This window comes from Suillus bovinus (assembly GCF_016758785.1).
Source record: "Suillus bovinus strain UH-Sbo-P2 chromosome Unknown EDB93scaffold_16, whole genome shotgun sequence".
Lineage (NCBI taxonomy): Eukaryota > Fungi > Basidiomycota > Agaricomycetes > Boletales > Suillaceae > Suillus > Suillus bovinus.
Window position 1 is genome coordinate 522,001 of NW_024542072.1, and position 17,218 is coordinate 539,218.

The window sequence follows — 17,218 nt, forward strand, 5'->3', positions numbered from 1 at the left end:
TTACAGCCATTACAACGGGTGTTAGGGATCCTAACATACCTGGTACAAGAAGTAGATCGTGCAACATGATCGATTTCTGATACCAGATATGCTTCATGTTCCGCTATTCATCGACGCTTGGATAGCAAATGGGCAGCCTAGAACCATGTATACAGAATAGGCCCGATGGTGTGCACGCATTGCCCCTGCATTTATTATCAAATTGAAAGATGACGCCTTGAGGCCCGAATAGCACATGATCAGACGTAGAACTTGGGTGAGACGAGCAAAACTCACGCGCACGACCCCCAGCTTATCCATCAACCTCGCGAGTAGGGTGCCGACCATAATGCGACAGCTCAAAAATACACCGAGACTCGTTGCCTACGTATTACGCCGCAATCGCCTGATATTGCTGCGGAGGTGGACGTGTTCTAGCACACATGGCTCCAAAATTGCTCCCAATTTCGAACTTACCTCTTCATCTGAATAATAATTTGCAGTGGAAATGTTAATGAACGATATCTGTCTTATATTACAATATACCTGCAATTGGGCCTAGTAACTCCGTATCCCATGATTGTTAATTGAACTTTTGACTTGATGCCTAACACGCTAGGTTTTAAATGGTGAGTCTCGAAGCTTCGAGACCTAGACCTGGATGTTATGTCGTAATTCAGTCATGTGGCAAGCTAGACGAGGACTCGTCGGTTCACTTTTCTTCGTGTGGCGTCAGGTATGACACGAGCAGTGATGAACCGAACGAGTAAGTAATGTACTATACTATGCATGGTCCCAGCTATCAACGAGTCAACTATTAATCGAGCTTAAGCTACGCACAATTGCCGCGAAGGAGATGAGAAAGTCAACAAAGCCCGTCGTAAAAACCAATGATCGTAAGCCTATGTCCAGTGAGTATCATAAAGTGTCAGCGTTTGAAAAGTCCACGCTCAGACGTTAACCAAAACCCATCCCGTTGCGGCGCCAAACGTGCCCACAGCTAAAGCACTCATCATGCCAACGAGACTGCCACTCCACAACTTAACGGGGCTGGCGCCATTAAAGTTGATATACGTGGGTGTCGGCGTACTGCCAGAACCGTCAAATCCATCTCCCCCAGTTCCACCGCCAGTTAAGTTGGCGCCGTTGGGCTGAGAAAAAGAAAGCTAGTCAAAGCGAGCTGCATAGCTCGAGGGTGTGACTTACCCCAATAGGTCGCGAGTTATCCGTGAATGCGCAATCCGAGGACTTACACAGGCACGACCCAGCAATGGGATCCCAGAAAGGCGTTGAGCAGTTGGAAGGCACTATGGAACATCTTCAGCGAAGGGTGATTAATAACAGGAAAAAAATAGTTACATCTGTATCTTATCTGCTGGCCCGCTGGGGGTTGCTGCGGCGGGTTCGGGTTTGAAGGGGACACCTCTACTTGTGGGCAACCATACTAATTCGTGATAAGTTTAAATGAATACCACGTTATAAACGGATGACTTACGCAAGTGAAGAAAGGAAAGTCGGGGAAGTCACACTCCTCCAGGAGGCCAGCTTCGTTCTGAGGAATACCATTGCAAATTTTCAGAGATGGGTCAACCTGGGGAGTCGAACACTTCAAAGGCTCAAAGGAATCGAGCTCTGAGACGGGTACAGGATTTCTGACCCAAGCAAGAAGCTGCTCGTTCGAAACGATCCAGACATCCTGCTGCATCTGAACCCAATCTAGGTATTCGTTTATCATCTGAATTGTGCTGTTTGGGGGATCAACGCCGGGATAAGTGGTCTATATATAAGTATAACATTAGTCAATATTAAGGTATCGTAGAACGGAGAGAACATACCGAAAGATGGATGGGATGGGTGTAGAGACCAACTGGTTGCCTATTCCCAGTGTAATGATCCGTGAATGTATTTTTCATGTACTCGAATGTGGCAGTATCATTAACAGCACTGGCCCCATTTGCCGTATCCAGCCAAGGGTCCATCAAGTGCGGCCCATCAATCCCGAGGTCGTCAAAGAATGCATACATGGGAATCTCCCAAAGACCAGGAATCTTAGGCAGGCCCTTGCATATACCCTCGACAGTCAGACAGTCATTTGCAAGACCATTGTCGAGCGTGTAAGGCCAATACGCATCGGTACCTGGGTCTGTGACAGGAATTGAAGAGGCAGAGGAAGAATCATACGTGAAATCAACGTTCGCAAGGAGTTGCAAAGTCTCAGCAGTATAATTCAAGTAAGGAGCACGGAAACCTTGGATGGCATCAAGCGGAATACCAGCAAGCGCGTTAAGAGCAATAATGTTTCCGTTGATCTCATCCGCCGGAGGTGAACCGACATGTGTCATCCTAAAGCCAATGATTAAAAGAACGAAGAACTACAATGATATACATACGTATGATCAGCGATTTCATTTCCAGCAACGTACCAATCGGTGACAAGCGTATAGTTGGTATAGTTGAGAGACGTGAAGTAGGTCATCTTGATAGGGCAACCGTTCGGATTCTGTCGTTGAGCAAGGAACTGATTGACAGCGTCAAGAGTATAGGACTGAATGGCGTCGTCGGCAGTGAAGACAACAAATTGCGGTACGTCCGACTGTAAAGCCGCATGTCAGAAGTGATGCATGGCAAAGAACAGGCTAAAACATACTGGAGAAAGACCACCTGGAGGACTCGTGCTAGCGCAATTGCAGTTGGGCAACTGACATTGGCTAGGGTCGCACGAGTACCCAGCAGCAGACGAGCTGCTGGTCGGACCCGATATGGAGCCATCTTGAGCGGTCACCACCGACGCCTGCAGTGCTATACCAAGCACTGACAGCAGCGCAGACATCCACATCTCTCTGGAAAAAAAGGAGATGAACCAGCAAAGTTGTGGTCAACGAATGAAAGAGAAAAGAGCGACAATGCCAGGCGGCAAACTAGTAGTGAAGAAACCTATAAAGTTCGGCGGGGAGGCGAAAAGAATATAGTTAGATGACAAATATTTCGTTAACGCAACTATATTACCTTTTGCCATTAGTCCTAGTGACCAGCGACGTAATGAACCACTCGGAGGTGCTTACACTCGCAGATCATCTTCGATGTTTGATATAAGAGATGATCCGTTCGCGAGCTGTTCATCTTTAAACAAATCTTATTGTAGCGACAAAAGAGCACGGAGGTAAGTAACGGCTTAATTAACCTTCTGTGAATGTCGCTCACCGGTATGTCGCTGCGGTTTTTAGTAAAGCTCGAGCGCTCAAGCTTCTTAAAGCTTTAGGTATTTTCAAATTACGTTGAACAGTGAACACACAGCCTAGCGAATACCCGAGCAAATAAGTCCGGCTTAAGGGTCGGACATCACGTGATGTGTGTCCTCCTGTAAAAGTTTGTTGACCTTTCTCAGGCTCAACGCACTCAAGTCAAATTGCAAACCAGGCGCCGCCTACGCGATCACGCTGGTTTGCGCCAAAGTAGGGCGGACACGAACACTTGCATATCTTAGTGCTCTCGCTTTTTTCTCCCGCTTTCTCTAGGAGTTGAAAGCAGGCCGGTGGTTCATACAAACATCCCTAAGCTCTTCCTTGCGACTACGCGCATAATATCGTTGGCGGTTTATGTGTCTAACTGGATAATGAACGACATTATTGGCAGCGCAACTGCTGTGCTCAGCTCAGCGATTTCCCTGTAATTCAAGATGCCATCGGTGGATTACTTTGCCAGACTTTCGAGTACCAATTTTCCATCGACCGTAGGTAGGGAAACGCGCGGGTACGGGTAACACCGCGGTTCTATGCTAACGGGTTTGGCGGGTACGGGTACGGAGTAGGATATCCATACCCTTGAGCAACTCCAATGACTCGGACTCATCCAGGTCACTTGTACCATGCCAGCGATATCCTCGGATAATCAGGCCAGCATCAGGGCTCGCCAGCGAGTGCGAGCACGGCTTTTCGATCTTGATTGTGATATCATTTGTCTTCAGGCCGGAGTCGACAGTTGGGCAGAAGTTTCTTGACGTCATGATGGCCTCCATCCGAACCCTCGCTTCTCCGTTTGACGTGGTTAAACAGGATGTCAAAACAAATCAGACAGAAGCCCGAAAAAAAAGTCTGATGACTCGGAGGAGCAGGCTCGAGAACATGCACATCAGGATATCAATTCATGATCCTGGTCTTTAATTATCGCTTTGAAAATTACAACATGACAAACAGAGACACGCGGACTTAAGTTCCTTCACTGCAAATGATCTTGAGACCGGCACGGAAAGGAGAGAGAACCTGACTCGGAGCTGAAACACCTTGACTGGATTCAACACGTTAGCTACGTAGGATGTTTCATTATGTGAATAGCATATGATATTAGTGCAGTGGCACTTGTATAAATGCGAGATTGTTCCGTCTATGTTCAGAATGTTCGGGGAGGCCAAGCACTTGAAGCAGTAGCATCTCAAATCAGGAACGTGACACATTCTCGCATGTATTTTGAATTCACGCCGCTCATGACCAGACTGGTGAAATTAGTTTTCGCCTTTACAAATCAGCAGCAACATTTTGGTTTCGCCCAGTCTGCTTTTCAGTCAGACAACCGTTAATTCAGGACCGCTGCAGGGGTATAAGGAATCAATAAATACTGTAATAAAATCATCGTCTGCGAGGACGGATTACCGTAAAGCCTATGTGTGGCTTATTGCCTATACAGTTTATCTAATACATTCCCACGACCCATTACCGCTCGACGCTCGTACTCAAGATATTGGAGGTCTCGCCTAGTACTCCCCTCGTCAAGACCTCTCTCCTCAACATGGTGGGTGCTATCACCCCGAATCATGTTTTTATACTAACTATAACCTCCATCACAGACTAAGCGCACACGAAAAGTCGGTGTTACCGGAAAATACGGTACTGTGAGCATAATATCATGCCTTGTTACAGGAGAACATTTGTCTTAGACGTCTTCATTGTAGCGTTATGGTGCCTCCCTGCGTAAACAGGTGAAAAAGGTGAGTTCATTGTTGCTCTAGGATCATACTATTTGTTGAAACCTCGATCTTTAGATGGAAATCACACAGCACGCCCGGTACACCTGCACCTTCTGCGGCAAGGTAAGTGAAGATCTCATGTGCACGTGTGCGCAGCAATCCTCATCTCGTCACAGGACTCCGTAAAGCGCACTGCAGTTGGTATCTGGCATTGCAACGCTTGCAAAAAGACGATCGCTGGCGGGGCATGGACAGTATCGACGACTGCGGCTGCTACCGTACGGAGGTGAGTCATCTTCAAATCGCATTGTGGGCCATCGAGTCTGACTATCTGCTTAGCACCGTTCGTCGTCTGCGGGAGCTGACGGAGGCATAGATAAAATCTTATGGGTTCTTTTCTTCATGTTGTTCCATATATCTCGACCCAATGACTATGAGCCTCATGCACGTTGTATATTCCCCTCAACACATCTGAACGCTTTGCTTTGAATTTTTCCTAGGTCTGTTGAGGAAGGGTGGTTCATCAATCTTGCAAAGTAGAGTTCGCACGAATTGCTATTAGAGATCAAAAATAGTGCTATAGTGCTAAAGTGATAGGTAAATCCAAAGTGATGAATAGAATCAGGTCGGTACCATCCGGTGAGAACCAGACAGACTTAGTAAATCCACTCAGTGTGCCCTCTCTCTAAGGTCCACCAAATGCAAATGGTTGTCCCGTCGCTGAATCCCACAGCCGCACCTTCCGAATCAGACGCGATGCGAATACCATCCAGTAACAACTAGACTGAATAAACCGGTCAGTCTACCCACTGAATACGGTCCGAGCAACGGTCCAGTTCACATTGTGGCCAAAGGTTATTCAGAAACCTTGCTGTAAATTTCCTAGCCATCGTGGAGTTGACATGCCAGAATGGGAGCGCTGGCAAATACCGACTCGGATGTGTGCTGTGCCGTGCAAAATTACACCGCCAAACACTTGAATGAATCTCTGTACATGCATCGTGGTGGACCGCACATCTTCGTATCCAGGATGAACCAGTCGATGACCCTGCGTTCATATAATATTGACCTGTACGAGACATTTGAGTTCTATTTGTCACCTTCGTTGTCTTACATAATTACATGCGAGTGACCTGCTTGCGGTCTTCACACACAGCGTCTTCTGCATTTTTTTCTCAACCTAGTGCCCGTGAACGTCTTTACGCATAATTCTTTCTTCAGTAGTTTCCACTGCATTCTGGATGTTCTCTTGAAATTAAAGCGCGCATAGGGCAGAATTCGGAGCAGCTAGCTCGGCGGTGGAGGTTTAAGGGAGTGACGCAAACCTCGCAGAACAGCGCAGAGTAGGTACGCGTCAGAACGGTGGTGCATGAGTAAACTTTTATGTAACAATGGGACCCCACCTTGCCTCCACCTTCACGTGAGTTTCAGTGTCAACAGCACTAGTTCAGGGATTTACCAGGATTCATCTCGATCTACTTTGGACCTCCAATTTCATCGTGATCAGCTCTAGCAGACTTCAGAATGCTAACAGGGCACTACGCGAGTACCCTTTTTGAGCGTTGCCACCCTCAGCTGGAGTCCTTGCCCTGCAGCCTGTGATTCCCTGTAATTTAATATCCTGCCGGATCTGCCCATTGATATTTAAACGTTTTCCAGCCATTCAGGTTCAATTATCATGTCTGCTGTGTACTCGTATGATGCAGCACGACGTCTTAGCTACATGGTTGAGCGCACAACCATGGCTCTGGATATTATACTGAAGGATATCAGACCGGAGGTAGCTACTGTTTTTAGTGCTTATCCTTTCCGTACGCTCGGTCGTTCATCGTATGCGGCAGTTTCTTACCATCCAATTGCAGTTCTCCGCCTCCCCTCTTGGCTGCCTGGTATGCGCCTCAAGAGAATTTTCACCTTTAGTCAAGGAATTGTCCTTAGAAAACTTGGAAAATCCATTTGCATACACAGAGCGTTGCCTGGTAAACGCGACATGTTGTGTGATATTTTGTTCTCAAGTTCTTTTAATTTCAGGCTGCGGGATTCCGTTTCTCCTTCTATGGTCGCTGACCATCTGATGGAGCTTGATGATAGCTACAGCGATTCTGCCTGGCGGAAGAAAGAGATAAAGGAATCTGCAGGAACCGCTTTTGGAGGGGAGCAGACGCCTTTCAGTGTAAATTTTTCAAGCTGAATCAGACTGCCTCTGGCAAGCTGGCACCGAGCCGGTAGGCCGAAAGTCATAGCCAGTGATTCGGTCAAACGCTGACAAGTACTAGACAGTCATTGTGTTGATGAATTTCATGCTAGTGATGATTCTCCACCCAGATACACAACAAAAAGCGCAGAAACTTGTTGATAGTGTGGTTGGCTCAAAGAGACTGCCGGCATTCCACGATCGTCCAACCTTGCATTACATTGACGCCATTTTACGGGAGTGCATGCGGGGAGCCCAGTTTTCCCTCTTAGTGCGTTTCTAACCTCAGCACATTGGAACTGGATTATTGATCTATTACAGCGATCATGCATGCTGCTGTCGAAAGCGACGTTTACAAAGGTTATTACATACCCAAGTTTTTCCTGATTCTGGAGTGAATGTTCATTCGTAGCACAGGCGCTACAGTCACCCCGAATGTTTGGTACGAAGATCGATTATTCTTTGGTTCACAACTAAATCATCCTCAGGGCAATGTGCCACAACGAAGATAAATACCCAAATGCGTCTGAATTCAATCCTGACCGTTTCCTGAACCCAGACGGTACTCTGACAGACGACACTGTGAGTTTTGTGTGGGGGTTTGGGCGACGAATATGTCCTGGTCGCCATCTCGCTGAAGCTTCTATATGGTCCGCCATGGTCTGTGTGCTTGCAGTTTTCAATTTTTATAGGGCCAAAGACGAAACTGGTAGAGAGATTGAGATCGAGCCGCGCTGGCATGGAAGGCTTACTGTGTACGTGGGGTCCAATAGGATTTCTCTGGAGAGATGGTTTACTGATTTTTTGTTAGACAACCTACGCCATTCCCTTGTAGTATCACACCACGGAATGCGATCATGGATGTCACGGCCTTGCAGCATTTGATCAGGGTATCTGTTTAACTTGGTCTGTTCTGTATCGATACAGTTGACTATATGTATCGGAGCCATTCTGGATATGGAGATTGACGGTCTATCACGAGGGATGAACAAAGATGTTTCTCACACACCTTAACCTTCGCGTGGTCGAGGCTCACCACATAGGATCGTGGCCACATAAAGAGTTCAAGGCAATTTTGAGCTGGTCAAATTGTCCCTTGGAGAGCCTAATTTTCGGCAATGAAATATTTTCAGCAGACCAGCAGCTACCGTTATTCCCTCCCTCCAATTAATTGCAGATCCTGATGGTAATTTTTCGATATACGTGAATTGATACAGCTGGCAAAGTCCTTCGAAGTCACAGCCATACCGGATCCATGATCCCGGACTCCGGAGAGGTCGTGCGAAGGTGAGCTCATACCCTTACTCGTCGCGCACCGTCACAACAGTCACCTGTCGTCGATGGCTCTGAGTTTGTTTCTTATAAACCTGTCCCACAATTCGAATCTAGGAGTCCAGTGGCAGGACTTCTTGTGGTCATACACATACGTGTAGCCACGGAGACTGACTCACTGCCATTGACTATTTTTTGATGCAAGCCATTTAGAGATTTACCCTGCACGAGCGCTGCAAAACCAATCAATGCGTTTGCATTCCACATAGCTTAGTGATTGTCCAATCCCAGGCCGCCTGTTCCCATGCAAACGCAATCCTGGTTTCATGCACCACGTATCATGGATGTTAAGTGCTGCTATCTAGCTCCTTCATGCACTCACTGGTACATCCCTCGTCAAATACAGCAGGCTTAATGATAAGAATTTGTCCAGGTTGAGGCCTGAGGTGGTATAAAATACACCTGTTTCTTTCTCCTAATCCTCATCTCTCCAGTCACCAGCCACAATGGTACATCCATTGGACATTCACTCACGCATTGGAGTTATCATGACTGGCACGAGATACGTTCTTCGAACAGACCACGAAGAGGAAATACACAGGGCAGAGGATGCGGGAATGGTGCAGACCACCAAACTAGTACGCCAGCCATCCTGTATGGAGGTGGGACGCGCATCATACTGTGACTCCGAGACAAGCACTTTGGTTCGTATGTTTTCGCGTTTGAACAATAACTGCTGATGGTAACGCGTCGTCTCGTTAGGTCGATTTTTCATGGAAGGATGTTCAGAGTAGTGCTTTGCTGGTAAGGCAGATTTATTCCAAAGGGGAAAATCTCGATAATTACCGTAGGAAACATCCGACCACGAACGCGAAACGTCTACATCTGAGACCAATAATACAGCGAAGGCTCAAATGTTAGATGCAGATGAAAGGGCGTGGGACAGCCCCCGCTCCAGCAGGAATGTGAGGGCCTTGAGGAAATAGTGCTGGCTATATTGTTTTCAAAGAGAGCAGTACGGCGTAGATTCAAGCAGCTTGTCAATCATATTCTCGTTTTGAGATTCCCATATATAACCGCGGGCATAGCAACAAGGTATTAAAATACTCACCAATTCATCAAGCAACGGAAGAGCATCGTAATTAACCAAATCTCTGCTTTGCCAGCTGTTGAAACATGTCCATCGTAGCCTTGTCCTTCTCTCGCAAGGCCGCAGCACGTTCGCGAACAACAGCGGTTTTATCTTCTCTCCCTGCAGCACGCTTCTCCTCGAAGCGTTTGCGTGCTGCATCTCGACGAGCAATGCTATCACGATGTCAGCATCAAAAGGAAAACAAAGGGCACTGACATACTGGTCCCTGAAACTATCCCCACCACCAAGGAGGGTCGACTCATCAGCTTCAAATCCGTCGTCACCTTTCTCCCTAAACGCACGGTCGTCCTCTCTCCGGGCGCGCTTCTTCTCCAGCATACCCTCCCTACCGACCTCTTTCGGCCCCACCATGTCCTCGATGCGCTCCTTCGCTTCTGCGCGATCCCGTTTACGCTTCATTGTATGTTCCGCTGCTTGATATTCTGATGCAGCTTCTTGGGCGAGGACCCGATCAGATGCCGAAGGGAGAGTCGGGCCGTGTACGCGGCTCCGGCTTCCATTGGTATTGGATGAACTAGTAGCACGCCGGTACGTTGCGGAATCAACCTCCTCTCGAACGGCCTTCAACGCTCCTGCATCCACACTTGTGCCCTTGGATGCGAAGGACCATTTGTAAGCTGTTTGGTTTGCTGCTGCTGATGTATAGGAGTCGGCCTCGGAGTATAGGGACTCTAGACGTCGGTTAGGTGAGGATCCGTCAGAATCCGTCACTGTGTAGATACTGAAGAAGACTCACTCGGTAGTTTGGCTCTGTTCCATGCCTTGTATTGTATACTGAGCACACATTCATATAGCTCATGCATTTTCTTACCTTTACAAACTTTCGGAAGTAACTGCCATTTTTCTTGAGCAACCTAAAGAAAAATCATGCTGATAACGCTCACCTCCTCGCTTTCTCACTCGAGAGCTCGTCAAAGTACTACCAGATGGACACCTGAGCATTATTTCTTTGATTCAAGAAGGACATACCTTGTGTTTCTCCTCCTTTAGCCATATTCTAAATTCTGTGTTTTTCAAAAAGTAGTCCGACTCTGATATGGGTGAGACGCCTTGAAGAAGGTCGTTGCTACTTTCTGGGGTGGGCGAACGTTCTTTTCTGTCTCTAGAGCGCGACCGGTCATGATGCGGACGGCGCTCACTATCTCTATGAGAAGGCATGTTTGTGTCGTCGTTTGTTCTCCACGCAGCGTGGTGTCGAGTAACTAAGGCGACCACTGACCACGGTAATTATTGCACAGTGCTAACAGTTCTTTCTCTGCATACAACGTTGCCAGCAGATGTATAGCAGATATAGGAAACCACAGAAAAGTCGAAGACAAGTCTTGACAGAGGGCACTAGCAAAAGGGCTGCTTACGTCATTGGCCGCTCGCCTGTGCTATTATCTCGTGTCAGCATCCGCAATCGTCCATGTTCATGTCCTTCAGGATCAGTTCTGACGGCTGCTGCTCGGCCCACGGATGCGCAACCTTCGATGAAAACTTGGTATCGAGGAATCGCACGTCAGTCTCACCAGTTTAACTTTTTATTTCGAGGTGTTTCCGAAGGTATCAATGCCAAGGCTATCAACTGCATCCGTCCTCTCGATGTTGATACTTACCATTAACAACAAGGCATCGGTCAAAGAATTGAACCGGTTCTACAAACATCCAACCTAGTAGACCATCACTCAATCCCATTTGCGCAGTGGTTGAGGGCGGTTTCACTGCTTTCGGTGTTGGCGGCACAAATCATACAGAGCGAAGCCTTTGATTATGTACCAGTCCAGCGGGTAATTGGCGCTGATGTGCCTACACCTGTACGTGTTGAGATGCCCTGAGACTGTCTCTTGCTGATTTACATCAACACACCACCGACTTCCCTCGAGGCACTCTCATTCCCTAATACTCCTTTTATCGTCAAGGTCGCTAAGCGGGCACTCTATACGACTAACTTGGCCTTCTTACTTATGCTCACACACTCATAGACATCAGCATTTTATGGCTGCATTGATATATTCCTCGAGATGTCTGAATCAACCAGTGCGTGATACAGACATATTTATTTGTATACTCTCCAGATCTCAATAATTATGGGTCTTCCAGACAATCTACTAGTAAGGGTCAATCTATAGCTCGAGCCAGTGGGTGATGTCTAACCTATGTTCTGCTGACAGCTTTACAGCATCTCGTAGCCGCATTGTCAGTCATTATTGGTGTTCCGTTTCTGGCATTTTCCACCCTGCAACAAGCAAGTCAGCTGCGTCCATAAAGTTTGCGGTAGCAAAAAGCAGTGGTTATTCACCCGACACACAGAATCCGGCCCACATTCGTCAGCGCCCTCATTGCACTCATTGGTACCATCTGCGCTAACAGATACAGCAAGGGCGACGAAAATAGCGAGAAGTGTCAAAAAACGCATTATAGTAGATTTGAGAGTTAGCTGTGGAGGTCTCGTCTCAGATGTGCTGTTCGATACTGCAGAATTTTGTGCAGTCCGGGTATTTATGCTTTCCCTTGGTACGTTATGCACTACCCATGATATTCGCTTCGCTTCTATATGACAGAACCAGTCGACAGGTTGAATGGTCACTGAGCCTTTGTTCGCGTCCAGGTGGTGTTAGCTTCACCCAAAGTTCCATTCCAGAGACCGACATTTACCTAAGGTTCCATTCCAGGGTACACTGACAGAGTTCGGCACTATAACTCGTTGGTGTATGTTTGCAAACGAACAAGCTATCCTGTAAGTACGATGGTTGACTCGATGTCCATTTCTAGCCAGGTACAACAAAGGAACCCTTTATAGTGACCATCTCGTATTTGCACAAGACTCGGACCCGGAGTGGTGTGCATGAGCCGAGTTTGGACCGCTGGCAGTAGCGCGTTCGACCCTAGGCTCAGAGCCGAACTGCAGGAACAGTGTACCACTATTACAAGTAGCAGCACATGACAGACTGTAGAATATTTGTTTATACACACTTGCCTTGATGAGTGTTTTTTACATCATGCCAGCACATAGACGGCGCACATCTACATGGACGGAGCGTTTGATCCCGCGGAATCAATTCGTGTCGCCATGTGCGCGTTCCAACTGAACCCCTCCTTCTCAGGCTAACATTATGGACATTCTGGGGTAAGTCTGTCACGGACTCCGGGGGGCATGGGTCTCCGAGTCGCTTTTGAGTCAGCCGCTCGGCTCAATTCGGGTTATGTTTAATTTAGCTTGTACGCCGACTGTGTCTCTACTGCAGACTTATATATAAGTACATCTGCACGCAAGATACGGGACATGTCACATGTGAGGAATTGAAGTCTTGTACTATATAGACACGACCTGATAGATCACCAGCTGGTCATTTCCTCCGGAATTCTTTACACTCCTCGTTATCCCACTTCACAAACTGCCCGGTAAGCGAGAGAGGAGCACGTAACGAGAGCGCAGCGATGACATATCCAACATCATGTGGGTTCACAAGAGCTCCTTCATTGTAGGCATCGACAAAACTCTTGTGATCGGTCGCCTTCATGTGCTGCGCTCCCGCATCCCTCAATATACCCTGCATCTGTACGGTATTTGAGATCTGTGTTCGATATGATACAGTCCAGACGTACTGCAGTGTCGACTCTTCCAGGCGCAAGTGCCAATGACACGATCGAAGGTTCTTCGTTAGCAAGCGTTCTATCCATTTCATCACATCAGTCCAAAGTCTCCCTGCCCGACTGAGTGCTTATCACCTGCTCAGGCTGTTCATAGCAGCTTTGCTAGCATTATATGCGCCCCATCCATATATGTTTCCAGTAGCCGCTCCTGAACTCACAAAGATGATCCTACCCTTTGATTCTCGCAAGCTGGGCAAAGAGGCCCTGATAGCAGTAATGAGCGAGAAAAAATTGATGTCGAAGTAGCTTTTCCAGTCGTCTAGAGTGATATCGGCATTGTCGATGCGCGCTATGGGCTCCAGAGTAGCGGCGTTGAGGATCAAGCCGTCTATCTGTCCAAAGTGGTCTTTGCCGCGATTTATAGCGCTTTTGATGGCAGGTTCGTCTGTGCTGTGTTTGTAAGACCATGAATTCTATGTGATATGAACTGAAGGTTTGGTACTCACATGTCGCACTCGAGAGTCAACAATGATTGCTCGTGTTCTTGAATCAGTTGGCTGAGCTCTGGTGTTCGAGTCCGCGATATCGTAACAACGCGGGCGTTGAGCTCCTTGAGTAAGGAACGAGTGACTGCAAGACCGATGCCTCTAAATATTGGGTGGTTAGCATAAGTTTCAGAAATAGGGACTAGGATTAACCTGGATGCGCCTGTGATGACGACGACAGGATTTGGCATGACGGAGATGAGAAGGACCCTGACTATATCTTTAAGAACTGCCTATTATATGCGAATACTCAAGGGAATCAAGGAGAGCCGCCTCGGTCTCCCATGCACGCCTGAACGAAAGTCTGATCTGTTTATAGTGTCAATGCGGTTCGGACGATGCCGACCTAACGAGCACAAACATGATCTGATATCGTTCCTTTCTTGTTCACTTCTCCTACACGTCCCGCAACTTTGAAGCATGTTAAGCTCATTTGTAGCTGTCCCGTGCACACTTGGCTATCTGGAATGGCCCTTCAGATGATCTGCACAATCAAATCCGGAGGGAATGAAGTTTATGTTACCCCCTGATTTGATTGATCGATGACTCCGAGCCATATCTCGACCTTTTCGAATCATCTACAGTCAGTTGAGCATACGATTTACACTGATTTTTCTTTGGCAGAGATCACTAGTGCCGGCTCGACCATCTGTCGGGTCGTTCAAGTTTGTTTCTTCCTGGTCCTTCATTTCAAAATTCACACAAATAACAGAGTCCTCTAGATCTCGAAGAAAGTACAAAATGTGGTATATACAACATGATAACAGATATGAAGATGCGATTTTGGAAATGCAGGGTATGTGCAAATAATAAGGTTAGTGCTGTGCGTGCCAAAAGTTCAATGTCAAATTCCTCAGCTGCGCTTTCCCAGTCCACATAAGACTAGCGCAGCTCGCATCATATCATCGTCCTGAATCGCACTTTTTCTTCCATTTACTACCATGGGCGCAAACTTCAAGTTCCGAGCCACGTGCCCGCACTTCTGGAAGGGAAATACAGTTTTCTTATTCCAGGCGTCATCCCCAGCTCCTAAGCTCCCTTCTGGTGTAACAGCTTCTATTTCTTCCTCTTCTGTTTCAGCACCTGCTTCGTCTTCTTTAGGTTTTCCAGATAGGCGTGCCGCAGCACAAGCCCATTCAAGGGTGCGCCCGCTGCCCATGAAGTCTACCAAGTCGCGCGTGGGAGGGCTGGCAGGTGCTAGTGGAGATGAGGGCATATTATCCCAGAGTGACGCGTGCGGATTATGAGGCTTCGTAGGTGTGCGGGGTGGTTGGAGACGTGATTCGGAACGTGCCGCGACACGATCAAGGGAGGGACGCGGGCGAGGAGGCGTTATCCGTCTCCGTGGAGTATGCAAGCTCGAAAAAGAAACTGATCGGGAATGGACATGACGTGAAGAGGAAGCATGTCCATGTGGGAGTGGTGGTGAGGAAGAGTCATCATCATTGGAGACGTTCGTCGCATTGTGAAGGGCTACTTTGCGCTCTGTCTGACGTTTGTTTTGAAACCATATGGTGACAGACTTTATTTCCCTGTGGAAAATGGGTCAGATGTAGGGCAAGTATTGTCGGTCCGGAGAATGACATACATTCCTGCTGAATTTGCAAGGGCTTCGCGTTCCTCTCGCGTCGGGTGAGATGTCCGATGGAAGAGCTGTTCTAGCATCATGAGCTGAACAGTAGAAAAGCGTTTGCGCGTTCGACGCGCGGCATCATCTGTGGAAGATATGCTGGCCAACGAGGATGTTCTGGAGAGTGTAGTTGATTGCATGGTTGAGGGATGTTTGGAAAAGGACGGGAAGTCAGGTGTACGCGTATTTAAGGTGACTACATGCCAGTGACACGCCGTCTACAGCAAACAAGAAACGCGGTAGCGGAGATCAAATACGCGCCCGCCACGTGATCGCGTTCGGTGTATGATCTATCCCCACTAGTCAACAGATTGACTGTTCACTTGTCAAGCCGATGCCTTTCTACGTTGTCGAATGACCTTTCACGCGCACGTCCCATTAATTGGAATTTGGTAGTTACTTCTCCATGACCGACACGCTGCAATTTTTAGCTCGAGATCAGTATCAACTTCTCACAGTAACCCTAGACTAGTAGTGATCATATTATGAAGACACCTACCAAGCTGTGTCCGCCCACACACGGAAGGGTATTGCAATCCCGAATGTGAATTGGTATGCCTTAATGAACGCAAGCATTCCGTATTGAAGCAGTTTTCAGGAAGACAAGATCAAAATCACTAAGATGAATATGGTGAAACTTTAGCTCAAGAACTACCCGCGCGCTTCTCCTTGCCCCTAGGGCGTTCCCGAATAACCATCTTATTACTATTCTTAGGGCCCTTGGGTCCAGGTTTACGCGTACGTTTCCCTTTCGTGGCCCAACCCCAAACAGAAACAGGATGCTTGTTGGACTTGGATTTACCACGTCCACCACCATGAGGGTGATCCTTGCTAAAATTCAAAATGCAAAAGCGTGGCTAAATATAATGCGCGCAATTGGTTGACAGAAAAATACTGACGCGTTCATGGCAACACCTCGGACTCGTGGTCTCCATCCCTAGCCACCGATTTCTTCCAGCCTTCCCTATCTTCCTTCCCTTCCAATTAAGGTTGCTTACGCGTCCAATGGTAGCGCAACAATCTTGTAGGACTTGGCGGATTTCGCCGCTTTGGAGACGCACATGACTGTACCGTCCAGACTCGTCGTGGTGCACGACCTGAGCGAAGGAGCCAGCAGAACGTACGAGCAATGCCTTGCCCGTAGGTGAAAGTGCGACACAGTGAATGACCGTGCCAGTAGGAATGAACCGAATAGGAAGAACATTGCCAGGCCTAACCGTTCTGGTGCGAAGTATACCCGTGGTTTCAGGCATACCCATTCTATAGCTCTGCACCACATCCCCCGGCCTCATCCCCTCGGTAGCAAGTATGTATTTCCACTTCGCCTTCCCTTCGGCAATGGCGTCTCGTGCTTTGATAAGAGCAATGTGTGCCGAGCGCCCAGGATCGTATTCAATACGGATGACGTCGTACTCTCCGGGTTCGGTGCGCATAAAGTCAACAAGACGTACACGACGCTTGTGACCACCACCGCGGAAGCGGACGGTGATGCGCCCGTGAGAGTTACGACCACCATGTTTCCGGAGGCAAGCCGTTAGTAGACGAACGGGCTTCCCTTGATAGAGATGGTCATTTATGGGTCGACGAAGGTGACGGATACCGGGAGAAACGGGTTTGTATGTCTTGAAAACGTTGGTGTCGACGTCTAGAGATGTAGCTTTAGGCTCGTTTTTTGAACCCGATGCAAAATGTGTAGCATAAGTGCGAGCTATGGAGTTGGTTGCAGCGGTCGTTCGGAGCACATGTGTGAATGCCCGAGAACTAGATGGAGCGCTCAATGATGAGAAAGTGCGTAGTGCACGAAGGCACAACATGCTGCGGTCTGTCGACGGAACAGCGCCCCCCAAGCAGTTTAGGTATGCTGAAACGGAAAATGCAGAACTTATTTTTAGCAGGTCGAGAGGAAGGT

General features: G+C 47.9%; 8 protein-coding genes across 8 annotated transcripts; 3 read left to right on the top strand and 5 right to left on the bottom strand.

The window, feature by feature from the left end:
• Positions 1 to 929: 929 nt before the first annotated feature.
• Positions 930 to 2,815, bottom strand: EDB93DRAFT_1239797 (uncharacterized protein; the record flags this gene model as incomplete). Its single annotated transcript, XM_041451679.1, has 8 exons — positions 930 to 1,130; positions 1,186 to 1,286; positions 1,339 to 1,423; positions 1,475 to 1,756; positions 1,815 to 2,322; positions 2,370 to 2,572; positions 2,627 to 2,770; positions 2,792 to 2,815. The coding sequence occupies 8 exons, from the start codon at positions 2,813 to 2,815 to the stop codon at positions 930 to 932; spliced, it is 1,548 nt and encodes a 515-aa protein (XP_041309456.1).
• Positions 2,816 to 4,625: 1,810 nt separating this feature from the next.
• EDB93DRAFT_1135741 (putative RPL43B-60S large subunit ribosomal protein) lies at positions 4,626 to 5,274 on the top strand. The gene is made up of 5 exons (XM_041449129.1): positions 4,626 to 4,764; positions 4,820 to 4,864; positions 4,925 to 4,960; positions 5,015 to 5,062; positions 5,116 to 5,274. The coding sequence occupies exons 1-5, from the start codon at positions 4,762 to 4,764 to the stop codon at positions 5,227 to 5,229; spliced, it is 246 nt and encodes an 81-aa protein (XP_041309457.1). The 5' UTR covers positions 4,626 to 4,761; the 3' UTR covers positions 5,230 to 5,274.
• Positions 5,275 to 6,315: 1,041 nt separating this feature from the next.
• On the top strand, positions 6,316 to 8,035 carry EDB93DRAFT_1271521 (cytochrome P450; the record flags this gene model as incomplete). The annotated part of the gene is made up of 8 exons (XM_041454343.1): positions 6,316 to 6,769; positions 6,802 to 6,828; positions 6,971 to 7,112; positions 7,216 to 7,408; positions 7,455 to 7,493; positions 7,551 to 7,575; positions 7,622 to 7,888; positions 7,945 to 8,035. The coding sequence occupies exons 1-8, from the start codon at positions 6,618 to 6,620 to the stop codon at positions 8,033 to 8,035; spliced, it is 936 nt and encodes a 311-aa protein (XP_041309458.1). The 5' UTR covers positions 6,316 to 6,617.
• A 1,512-nt stretch (positions 8,036 to 9,547) lies between these two features.
• Positions 9,548 to 10,716, bottom strand: EDB93DRAFT_1239799 (uncharacterized protein; the record flags this gene model as incomplete). The annotated part of the gene is made up of 6 exons (XM_041451680.1): positions 9,548 to 9,710; positions 9,758 to 10,229; positions 10,295 to 10,319; positions 10,370 to 10,391; positions 10,443 to 10,477; positions 10,528 to 10,716. The coding sequence occupies 6 exons, from the start codon at positions 10,714 to 10,716 to the stop codon at positions 9,548 to 9,550; spliced, it is 906 nt and encodes a 301-aa protein (XP_041309459.1).
• Positions 10,717 to 10,939: 223 nt separating this feature from the next.
• EDB93DRAFT_227130 (uncharacterized protein) lies at positions 10,940 to 11,568 on the top strand. The gene is made up of 3 exons (XM_041455790.1): positions 10,940 to 11,103; positions 11,170 to 11,354; positions 11,460 to 11,568. Exons 1-3 carry the CDS (start codon positions 11,031 to 11,033, stop codon positions 11,520 to 11,522), a joined length of 321 nt encoding a protein of 106 aa, XP_041309460.1. The 5' UTR covers positions 10,940 to 11,030; the 3' UTR covers positions 11,523 to 11,568.
• Positions 11,569 to 12,711: 1,143 nt separating this feature from the next.
• Positions 12,712 to 14,010, bottom strand: EDB93DRAFT_1135770 (uncharacterized protein). The gene is made up of 5 exons (XM_041449130.1): positions 13,833 to 14,010; positions 13,641 to 13,781; positions 13,270 to 13,584; positions 13,147 to 13,213; positions 12,712 to 13,097 (listed from the first exon to the last, which is right to left on the bottom strand). The coding sequence occupies exons 1-5, from the start codon at positions 13,868 to 13,870 to the stop codon at positions 12,888 to 12,890; spliced, it is 771 nt and encodes a 256-aa protein (XP_041309461.1). The 5' UTR covers positions 13,871 to 14,010; the 3' UTR covers positions 12,712 to 12,887.
• Positions 14,011 to 14,070: 60 nt separating this feature from the next.
• On the bottom strand, positions 14,071 to 15,550 carry EDB93DRAFT_1135775 (homeobox-domain-containing protein). The gene is made up of 3 exons (XM_041449131.1): positions 15,268 to 15,550; positions 14,392 to 15,211; positions 14,071 to 14,344 (listed from the first exon to the last, which is right to left on the bottom strand). The coding sequence occupies exons 1-2, from the start codon at positions 15,447 to 15,449 to the stop codon at positions 14,533 to 14,535; spliced, it is 861 nt and encodes a 286-aa protein (XP_041309462.1). The 5' UTR covers positions 15,450 to 15,550; the 3' UTR covers positions 14,071 to 14,344; positions 14,392 to 14,532.
• Positions 15,551 to 15,761: 211 nt separating this feature from the next.
• EDB93DRAFT_1135777 (translation protein SH3-like domain-containing protein) lies at positions 15,762 to 17,211 on the bottom strand. The gene is made up of 2 exons (XM_041449132.1): positions 16,225 to 17,211; positions 15,762 to 16,140 (listed from the first exon to the last, which is right to left on the bottom strand). The coding sequence occupies exons 1-2, from the start codon at positions 17,121 to 17,123 to the stop codon at positions 15,954 to 15,956; spliced, it is 1,086 nt and encodes a 361-aa protein (XP_041309463.1). The 5' UTR covers positions 17,124 to 17,211; the 3' UTR covers positions 15,762 to 15,953.
• Between the last annotated feature and the right edge of the window lie 7 nt (positions 17,212 to 17,218).